Source organism: Penaeus vannamei, chromosome 42, assembly GCF_042767895.1.
Source record: "Penaeus vannamei isolate JL-2024 chromosome 42, ASM4276789v1, whole genome shotgun sequence".
Taxonomy (NCBI): domain Eukaryota; kingdom Metazoa; phylum Arthropoda; class Malacostraca; order Decapoda; family Penaeidae; genus Penaeus; species Penaeus vannamei.
The window spans coordinates 10,751,213-10,763,163 of NC_091590.1; the positions used below are offsets into that span (position 1 = coordinate 10,751,213).

Here is an 11,951-nt window from a genome sequence, read left to right on the forward strand (position 1 = left end):
TAAAAAATATTAAGTGGTTGGATAAGGGTTGTTTACAGGAATAAGCAGATGGAGAAATAAATCAATAGTAAAAAAAATATATATATATAGATGGTCTTTGAGTAAGGGTGGTTTACAACTACAAAATAAATAGAAGGACGAATGGATGACTAAAATTACTAAAACATATTAACACATAATAAATAGAAAAATACTTAAACTACAAAGACAGGTAAATACATTGATAAATAGATAAAAAGATAAAATTAATAGATAGACGGTATACAAAGATTCCCCATCGTACCACACCCGTCGCACTTTCATAAAGCTCAAAAGTCAAATTATACATAAAACTCCCTCGCTCTTACAATATACAGCAAAGTCTCAAGACAACTTTTCTTCTTCTTTTTTTCTTCCTAAACCAATCAGAAACTTGGAGCTAAAAAACTTGTCTTAGCACCGTGCAAGAAAACGGAAAGTTTCGCCATCCAACCTACGAACTGATCTTCATTCATCGCTTTTTTTTTGTGAGATATGATGCGATGTTATTGAAGATCATGCACGCCTACGCTCCGGTCCTCGACGCCTGGCACTCGACGCCTGGCACTCGACGCCTGGCACTGTGGCACTCTTGAGGGGCTGGTCTACCCGAGTCTTTCGCTTGGCAGATTCAGCGGTGGTGTGTGAGACACGGTAGTGATATGTACGTGTGTGTATTTGTGTGTGTGTGTGGGGGAGGTTGTGTTTGTGTGTCGTTGTTTATGTGTGGGTCTATAGTTTGTTTGTTTGTGTGTGTGTGTGTGTGGTTGTTTGTTTATGTGTGTGTGTGTACTTGTTTGTGTTTTTGTGCATGCGTGTGTTCGTGCGTTCGTGCATGCGTGCGCGCGTTCGTACGTGCGCGTGTTGCCGCTCGCGTGTGCGTTTAGATACAAGCGCGTAAGCATACACCCTTCTACGAGCACAATCAACGCATAAGCACGGTACATCCACCGTTTTACGACAGTTTATCATACTGAATTTTCTCATCCTATGCTTTTGTCGTCCATCCTAGTCTCTCCCCGACTTCCATTTATCGCTCATTTACATTCATGCGCCATTACTCGGGAATGAATGCTAAATTATGACTGAATATGGCCCCATCAAAATGTCGTCAGCCTTGTTCCCACGGATGTATTGCACCCGACGCTTCCTCGCTATCGGATCGTCTTGTGCTTCTTGGCCTCTCGTCTTCCTCTTGTTTGTGTCTTGTTTTCTTTTGTTGGCTTCTTGTTTGTTTGCTTTTTGGTCGTCTTGTTGTGTCCTAGACTCTTCTTGGACCTTCCTCTTCCTCTTGTTTGTGTCTTGTTTCCTTTTGTTGGCTTCTTGTTTGTTTGCTTTTTGGTCGTCTTGTTGTGTCTTAGAGTCTTCTTGGACTTTCCTCTTCCTCTTGTTTGTGTCTTGTTTTCTTTTGTTGGCTTCTTGTTTGTTTGCTTTTTGGTCGTCTTGTTGTGTCTTAGACTCTTCTTGGACTTTCCTCTCTCTCTTGTTTGTGTCTTGTTTTCTTTTGTTGGCTTCTTGTTTGTTTGCTTTTTGGTCGTCTTGTTGTGTCTTAGACTCTTCTTGGACTTTCCTCTCTCTCTTGTTTGTGTCTTGTTTTCTTTTGTTGGCTTCTTGTTTGTTTGCTTTTTGGTCGTCTTGTTGTGTCTTAGACTCTTCTTGGACTTTCGTCTTCCTCTTGTTTGTGTCTTGTTTTCTTTTGTTGGCTTCTTGTTTGTTTGCTTTTTGGTCGTCTTGTTGTGTCTTAGACTCTTCTTGGCCTCTCGTCTTCCTCTTGTTTGTGTCTTGTTTTCTTTTGTTGGCTTCTTGTTTGTTTGCTTTTTGGTCGTCTTGTTGTGTCTTAGACTCTTCTTGGACTTTCCTCTCTCTCTTGTTTGTGTCTTGTTTTCTTTTGTTGGCTTCTTGTTTGTTTGCTTTTTGGTCTTCTTCTAATTTGGTATTTGGTTGTCTTGTGTCTTAGATTCTTCTTGGATTTTCCTCTTCCTCTTTATTGTTTGTTTTTTCCCTCTGAGTTTCTGATTTTCTTGATTGTTTTTTTTTTTTGTCTTTATTTGGTCGTCTTATTGTGTCTTAGTGACTCTTTTTGGACTTCCCTCTTCCTCTTTAATGTGTTTTTTTCTCCCTTTGCTTCTGACTTGTTTTCCTCTGCATTGAATTCTTTGATTTCTTTTCCCCTCTTTCTTAGGTTTCATTTTTCTTCCGTTGCTTTGGGTCTTCCTCTTCCTCTTTATTGTGATTTACTTTTTTCCCCTTGTTCGAATTAGTTTGTTTGTTTCCTTGTCTTGCTTTGCTTGCTTGCTTTTTTATTTTCTTCCTCCCCTTTATTGTGTTTTGTTTTTCTCTATTTCTTTCCGAATCTTTTGTTTGTTTGTTGATTTGGTCGTCTTGTTGCGTCTTGGATTCCTCTTGGATATTTATTTTCCTCTTTCTTACGTCTTGCTTCATCCCCTTTGCTTCTGTCTATTTGTTTGTTTTTTCTTCTTCCAATCTAGTGTTGATGTTTATCATTTTGGAAGGTTTTTGCTTTTTATCCTGAAGAAAATCTTGGATTCATAAACCTGTTTGTTTAGTCTTATATCTAGTGGCGGCTGACACACACACAAACACACATACATACACACAAACACACACAGACACGCACACACACACATACACACACACAGACACACAGACACACACACACACACACGCGCGCGCGCACACACACACACACACACATCTACATACAACATAAAGCCTGATGGAAGCCTTTCGTAACATTGGTGTTGCAATAAAAGCGAGCAATCTAGATGAACGTTCAGCCAAAGAACACGCATTCCCAATATATACAAAAAAATAGATCTAATAATGATAAGCCTTCAGGGCGGACGGAATGCGATCAAAGCATATTGGCAATGGCAAAGGTTTTATAGATATACACGTCTGTACGACAGCAAACCGCTTTTTGGAGTGAATGAAAGTCTTAGGTATTCACGGAAGGTAATAGACTCCGAAAGTTGTTTTTGACTGGAAAGAAATAGTCATTGATTTCGAGATTTTGTTTGACTCCTCGCGAAAATGTCCTTAACAGCTGATTTTTGTCTGTAAGTCGACGGATACTTAAGACGGGTCCGGAGGTGTTCCAAGCGCGCATAAGGACTGTCTTCATTCTGTCCTTAAGGTAGCAATAATGGGATTTTACAGGTGTGGAAGATAAATCCGCATGATTGAGGATATGGAAAACTCTTATGCCACATCTTGAATTGTGAAACGTTAATTGGGCTATTTTCTCTGTGTTAATTGTAATTTTCTCTTAGATAAATGGCGCCGCGCATCTTCTCAGCTGACGCAATGGCAACAAATGTAGGGGTACCACGCTAAAATATGAAAAATATTAAGTAGTGAATGTTTTAGTCATTGTATACTTGAGATTCACTACAATAGTAATTCTACTTGTTATCAAAATGATTATCGTTTATATGTGGTTTTCTATAATTTGAGTAATAAGTCTATCTAATTGTTAAATCTGAAATGTGGCAAAATGTGATTCAAAAACGAAATCGTCTTTAAAATGAGCCATAGAGAAATTAAACGACGATCTTGAAGCCAAAGACTGTTTATTTTTATTATTCATTTTATTATATTTTTGGGATAGGCATTAAATTTCTCAAAGGAAATTCTGACCTTTCGTGAATACTGTCCTCTGATATCCTCGATTTTTTTTTCTTCTTTATGACGTAATACATATTCCGTGTATGATAAGCAGTGTTTAATATTCTTTTCGGAACATGGAACACCCTCATGGCTTTTGCAGAAGGAGCAATTTCCGAAGCGAGCGTACAAGACCAATCTAATCCAAAAGATTCTTTTTTTTTTCACGTAATACTGTATGCCAAAAAAAAAAAAAAAAAAAAAAAAATCCCTTTTATGTGACTTTGACCTCGTGCGTAAATGAGTTTCATGAATTCGACATTTCTCATTGAATATTCATCAAAGGACAAAGACGATATTATATGAACGTGATTATGTAAAAGAAAAACAAAGGAAAAAAATGGCGCCGCGGGAAAAAGCAAAAAACAAAAACAAAACAAAACAAAACAAAACAAAAACAAAACAAAACAAAACAAAAACAAAAACAAAAGGATAAATAAACGATTGGACAAATATGGATCGAAATTCAAGACTGATAAGGATGTTGGCCAAAGTTACTGCTTCGGGAGAGATATGAAGATATACAGATCTATCGTTTTGTTTATATCTATATCTATTTGTATCTTCACCTCTCTATCTCCCTAATAATCAATCAATCAGTCTCTCTCTCTCCCTCTCTCTCTTTTGTTTTTCTTTCTCTTGTTCTTTCTCTCTCTTGCTCTCTCTCTCTCTCTCTCTCTCTCTCTCTCTCTCTCTCTCTCTCTCTCTCTCTCTCTCTATATATATATATATATATGTATATATATATATATATATATACATATATATATATATATATATACATATATATATATATATATATATATATATATATATATATATATATATATACATATATATATATATATATATATATGCATGTACTGTTAAATAAACTGTCGGACATTGAAAGATGTACAATCACGTGTCTGTAACGAAACAATACTCGCTGATTTCCACCTTCCCCCTCTACTACATCAATATACATTCACATACACGCGCGAAAGAGGGGCGAAGGGGGGCGAAGGAAGGAGGGAATTAAGAGAAAGAGGGAAGGGGGACGAAGGAAGGAGGGAATTAAGAGAAAGAGGGAAGGGGGACAAAGGAAGGAGGCAATTAGGAGAAAGAGGGAAGGGGGACGAAGGAAGGAGGGAATTAAGAGAAAGAGGGAAGGGGGGCGAAGGAAGGAGGGAATTAGGAGAAAGACGGAAGGGGGACGAAGGAAGGAGGGAATTAAGAGAAAGAGGGAAGGGGGACAAAGGAAGGAGGGAATTAGGAGAAAGAGGGAAGAGGGAAGGGGGGAGAAGGAGAGAATAGAGACTGAAATTAGAATGGGAAATTAAGAAGATGAATAATTAATATGAATTATTAATCAATTTACAGCTCCAGACAAGGAAGAGAATTTCCTGTTTGTCGAATTCTTTAACTTTTTTCCCCGAATCATTTTTTTTTCGACATTATTCATTCCTTATGAATACAAATTTGAATATGAACCTCATTAATATTCACTTAGAACGTCCTATTAGTAGAGAATGGTATTTTGCAATATGATCAATAAGCTATGAATATTTGATATCAAACCCACTGATTCTATAGACGATATGCACGCTCTTTGTGGACGGTAAGGTGAATGCCAATGATCCATGTTGCATAATCAGCATTCAACACGTGCAAATTAGGTTAAATTGAGCGAAGACAGGAGACAGGAGACAGACCAAGTTTGAGTTTGCCCCCCTCCTCCTCCTCTCTCTCTCCCTTCACCCTTTCTCCCTCCCATCCTTCTCCTCCCCCTCCCTCTTTCTTCACCCTTTCTCCTTCCCATCATTCTCCTCCGCCTCCCTCTCCTTTCCCCCCTTCTCCTCCTCCTCCCGCTCCCTTCACCCTTTCTCCCTCCCATCCTTCTCCTCCCCTTCCCTCTTTCTTCACCCTTTCTCCTCCCTCTCCCTCCCTCTCCTTTCCACCCTTTTCCTCCCCCTCCCTCTCCTTCCACCCCTTCTCCCTCCCATCCTCCCCCTCCCCCTCCCTCTTCTTCCCCCCCTTCTCCCCCTCCCTCTCCTTTCCCCCCTTCTCCCCCTCCCCCTCCCTCTCCTTTCCCCCCTTCACCCTCCCATCCTCCCCCTCCCTCTCCTTTCCCCACATCTCCCTCCCATCCTCCCCCTCCCTCTCCTTTCCCCCCTTCTCCCTTCCATCCTCCCATCCTCCCCCTCCCTCTCCCTTCCCCCTTCTCCCTCCCATCCCTCTCCCCCCTCTGCTTCTCTGGACCCCCACCCCCTTTACCCCCACCTCATACATATGCATTATAACGCGTACTGTACCATACTATCATTATATCACGCGTTATATACCTCCTTGTTTTCACCTCACCTCCATACCCAAGTTTGCCTTCTCCTTACCTTCACCTTAGCATACTAATATACTCCACTAACCTTCCCCAGCATATAATATAACATACTCTACATACACTCCTTCCTTACAAAATTACCCTCTTATTAACCTCTACTCGTACACCTACACCCCCCCCCTGCCCCTGTTTACCCTACCCATACTCTATACACTATTCCCTACTTGCGTTCCCCTCTACCCATACCCACATTCCCTCTTTCTTCCAATCTCTTCCTCTCTCTCCTTTTCTCCATCTCTCCTCCTTCCTCTTCCTCTCTCCTCTTTCCTCTTCCTCCCACCCTCTCGCCCTTCTTCTCTCCTCCTTCCTTTTTCTTTCATTCTCCTATCTCTTTTTCCAATCTCTTCCTCTCTCCTCCTTCCTCTTCCTCCATATCTCTCCCTCTCTCCTCCTTCCTACCAACCTCTCCCTTTTCCTCGTCCTCACTCTTCAATCCTCCTTCCTCTCCCTCTCTCTTTCATCCCAACCTCTCCCTCTTCCTCTCTCCTCCTTCCTTCCTCCCAACCTCTCCCTCGTCCTCTTTCCTCCTTCCTCCTTGCTCTCCCCCTCTCCTTCATCCCAACCTCTCCCTCTTCCTCTCTCCTCCTTCCTCTTCCTCTCTCCTCCTTTCTCTTCCTCTCTCCTCCTTCCTTCTTCCTCTTCCTCTCTCCTCCTTCCTCTTCCTCCATATCTCTCCCTCTCTCCTTCATCCCAACCTCTCCCTCTTCCTCTCTCCTCCTTCCTTCATCCCAACCTCTCCCACTTCCTCTCTCCTCCTTCTTTCTTCCTCTCCCTCTCTCCTTCATCATAACCTCTCCCTCTTCCTCTCTCCTCCTTTCTCTTCCTCTCTCCTCCTTCCTCTTCCTCTTCCTCCTCCTCCCCATATCGTCGCCGAGGACAAGATGCTAATGAAGAACCTTCCTCCTTATTGTAAGACTTGGGACACACTGACGATGCTCTCCTTATATGGACTAATTAAGAGCGACTGCGGGGCCTAAATTGTGATGTGTATAGCCTATAGAGAGGATGGTGATTGTTTGGTTTGGTGATGAAGGTGATGGTGATGATAGTGGTGGTGGAAGTGGTGGTGGAAGTGGTGGCGGGTGTGGTGATGATTGTGAAGGTAATGGAGGTGGGTGTGACGATAATGATGATGGTGATGATGATAATGACGATGATGATGACAATGACGACGATGATGATGATGACTGATGATGATCCTCCCCCTCCTCTTCCTCATCATCATTATTTTCTTCACATCATTATCATAAACATGATTTTCGTTATCAATGCCGTGATCGTCATTGTCATTATTATGACTATTATCATTATTAATTTCACTATTCAAACGGTATTGTTATCAATATACCATTATCACTCTCACCATCGCTATTAGTATCACATAAAATCTACTACGTGGTAAATTACTATTAATAATGCTACTGATAACGATGATAATAATAGCAATGATAATTTAGGATGAATGTTGAGATTATGATACTAAAGGTAATTATGACAATAATGACAGCAAGTAAAATTTTCAGTGATAATGATCATAATGATAAAAATAGCAAATAATACATTAAATTTGATCTGAATGCAAATAAGCAATCTCACCGTGTAAGAGATGTATTCTATGCAGTTCAGTCGAAGATATACTCGAAACCGGTCACATCTATCTATCTATCTATCTATCTGTCTATATGTATGTATGTATGTGTGTGTGTGAATGTTTGTGTATGTGTGTGTGTTTGCGCGCGCGTGTCAGTGTGTGTGTGTGTGTGTGTGTGTGTGTGTGTGTGTGTGTGTGTGTGTGTGTGTGTGTGTGTGTGTGTGTGTGTGTGTGTGTGTGTGCGTGCGTGCGTGCGTATGTGTGTGTGTGTGTGTGTATGCGTGTTTCTATCTACCTATTTGTCTATCCATACAAATATACATATATATATATATATATATATATATATATATATATATATATATATATATATATATATATACACACACACATATATGTATAAATATATGTATAAATATATATATATATATATATATATATATATATATATATATATATATATATATATATATATATATATATATATATACATATTATTACAATTTGACATCTCATTTTTCCCCCGGACAAATGAGCAGGAGATATTAATGATCGCCTCATTAATTCCGAGAGCCGCCCGCGTCACCTCCAAATAGAACATTCAGATTCCAATAACCGAAGCAATATAGATGCATACCGGTGTGTCAAGTAATGCCAAAAAAATGACATCAATGAAGATAATTTACTGGAGGAATAATGATTTTCGTGATCCTAATTTCTTTTTTTCTGTCTGTTTTGTCTGTCTGTCTGTCTGTCAGTCTGTCGCTGCTTTGTCTCTCTTCCTCCTCCCCCCTCCCCACCTTTCATCCTCTAACCTTTCTTTTTTTCCTCTTTCTCTCACCCCTTCCTCCCTTCCCTTCCCTTTTTCATCCCTTCCTCCTCTTCCTGTGCTCTTCGCTCTTTCTCTCCCCATCTCACTCCTCTCCCCCCTTTCCCTCCCTCCGTCCCTTTCTCCTTTCGACCCTCCTCTTCCTCGCCATTCTCTTTCCTTCTTTCCTCCCTTTCTTACCCCCCCCTCTCTCTGTCTCTGTCTGTCTGTCTCTCTCTCTCTCTCTCTCTCTCTCTCTCTCTCTCTCTCTCTCTCTCTCTCTCTCTCTCTCTCTCTCTCTGATCCCCTCTTCATTCCCTCTCTTTCTTGATGGTGGTGGTGATGATGATGATGATGATGATGATGATGATGATGATGATGATGAAGAATATGAAGATGAAGATAAAGACGAAGATGAAGATGACGAAGATGACGACAATGACGACTGTGATGGCAATGATGATATGATGATAATAATAGCTGATAAAAAATAACATTGACAATAACAATGATGATACTACGACTATAACTAACAACAAGAACAAGAACAATAATAATAATGACACTAATAAGAATAAAAATAACAGTTAACAGCGTCGATATAATAAATGATAATAAAAAATATATAATAATAATGAATAATAAAAATAATCATAAATAATAATAAAAAATATATATTTCCCGAAAACCTATGCAATGAAGGAAACAGGTGAAATCACGCAGGCCAAACTGAACAAAAATGGACAATGCGTGTACCTATTTTCAGTGGGTTGGGAGAAGTTTTTTGGGAATCGTTGAAGGGAAGTTGGAGTGAGGTTGAGAGAGAGGCTGAGAGGAGTTTGCAGGCATGAAGTGGGTTTGAAAGAGGTTGAGTTAGGAGGAGATGGGAGGTTGAGAGGAAGCTTGAGAAGTTGAGAGAGGTGAGAGATAGTGGGGGAAGTTCAGAGGGTTGAGAGAAAGGTTGAGAAGTTGAGAGAGTTGAGAGACGGTGGGGGAAGGTCAGAGGGTTGAGAGAAAGATTGAGAAGTTGAGAGAGTTGAGAGATAATGGGGGAAGTTCAGAGGGTTGAGAGAAAGGTTGAGAAGTTGAGAGAGTTGAGAGATGATGGGGGAAGTTCAGAGGGTTGAGAGAAAGGTTGAGAAGTTGAGAGAGTTGAGAGACGGTGGGGGAAGGTCAGAGGCTTGAGAGAAAGGTTGAGAAGTTCAGAGGTTTGAGAGAAAGGTTGAGAAGTTCAGAGTTGAGAAATAGTAGAAATTCAGAAGTACTTATACCCGAAAGAGACACCCAGGCCATACCTAGGCATGGCGCGAAGGGAAGAAAATATGCAAATGAAGTACCTGAAGACCAAGCCGATCGATAAACCAAACGACGACTATTCGAAGACGTCGCCAAAGAGAAGGTATAATATAAAAAAAAGAATAAGGGAAAGGATACGGAGAAAATCCGATAATATACAATTTTAGAAGAAACAGTGTATTTTGGAAATGACTTATTTACAGTTTCTTATTTTGAAAATTAATAAATATATATTTGTGCTTGGCGACTTCAATAACATTCAAGTAGTAAGACTTGGTTAAAAATGCTTTCATGGTTTTATGAATAACCCAGTTCAAATATATAGGCAGGGACTCTATCGTCGTTAAATGGTGGTTGTGCGCATAAAAAAATAACAACAAAAATAATAATGATAATGACAGTGATGATAATAATAACAACATCAAAACAACAACAACAATAATATAATAACAATAATGACAATAATGATAACAAAAACAACAACAACAAGAACAACAATAACAATAATAATAATGCTAATGCTAAAATACCTGCGAGGCATGTCTGTGGGACGTAACCGCACGCGGCATAGTGCGGGAACAGTCCCTGGCAGCTCGTGTGGCGCTGGCCGAGGCTTAATAAAGGTGAAATTGACCTTACATTCGGCGAGTGTGCAGTCGTACACTACAATAACCATGAATCGATGAAAAGGATAATAATAGTAATGATAATTATAGTAATGACAACAATAATAATGATAATAATTATAGTAATGGCAGCAATAATAAGGATGATAATTATAGTAATGAAAGCGATATTAGTAATAGAATAATGATAATGATAATGATAATAGTAATAATGACAACAACAACAATAATAATGATGTTAATAATAACGATAACAATAATACCAACGATAAGAATAATAATAACGATAATGATATGGATTATGAGGGCAAAATCATAATAACCGAAACATTGGACATAGCAATTATGATAACGATAATAATGACAATGAATATGATAAAAATAATGTTGGTAAACAATAATAACAATCAAAATAACAGAAATAATAGTAATAATGAAAATGATGACACTAAAAATAAGGATAATGATAACGGGGATGGTGGTGATAATGGTATTGATGTTAATAATGATGATAATGGTCATGGTACTAACATTAATGATGATGATAGTGGTGAGGATAATGATGATAATAATGATATTGATGATGATAATGATGATAATAATGATATTGATGATGATAATGTTGATAATTATGATGACATTGATAATGATGATGATAACGGCGGCGATATTTAATGATGATAAAAATAATCCCGATAATTATCATAACCATGATTATGATAATACTCATCAAAAAATGTAATAGTCACAATAACAATAGCAATAAAAAACCAACATTAATAACGATAAAGAGCAGAGGCAAAAGAAAGAGGAAATGATTCGACGGAAAACCCGCCGTGGCACCAGCGCCCGGGGCAACACAACCTCAATTATCGTTTGTTGTGATTTATGTGACTTTGGCCGATAGTATATTGAAGTCAATTCAAATGATGTCGAATCAATTTTAGTAATTTCCATCGGGTTGCCGGCCAAGCGCGATCAGGAGGTTTTTCCGCGAGAGTATTTACGATTTTTGTTATTTGTTGGATTGCCTGTTATTTATGCATATTCATATATGTATATATATATATATATATATATATATATATATATATATATATATGTATATGTATGTATATATATATATATATATATATATATATATATATATATATATTTGTATATATATATATATTTATATACATATGTATGTATGTATAAAAAGTGCGTGTGTATATAAACAGATAGATAGTTAGATTAATAAAAAGATAAAGAGACAGACAAATAGACAGGAAGATAGATATATTACACCTATATACACACATCGTAGCTCACAAAGGCCATACAAACACAGACCCATACACCTGTATATATATATATATATATATATATATATATATATATATATATATATATATATATATATATATATATATATATATATATATACTATACACATACACAAATGTGTGTGTATGTGAACGAACAAGCAATGAATCAAGTAATTTCTAAGTAAGATCAGGGAAATAAGGGGAAAATATTAATAATGATAATGTATATATATTA

General features: G+C 38.3%; 1 protein-coding gene across 1 annotated transcript; it reads right to left on the bottom strand.

Annotated features, from left to right (window-relative positions):
• Positions 1-1,092: 1,092 nt before the first annotated feature.
• Positions 1,093-10,456, bottom strand: LOC138860648 (uncharacterized). Its single transcript, XM_070118655.1, has 3 exons — positions 10,311-10,456; positions 3,115-3,251; positions 1,093-1,943 (listed from the first exon to the last, which is right to left on the bottom strand). Exons 1-3 carry the CDS (start codon positions 10,454-10,456, stop codon positions 1,093-1,095), a joined length of 1,134 nt encoding a protein of 377 aa, XP_069974756.1.
• Between the last annotated feature and the right edge of the window lie 1,495 nt (positions 10,457-11,951).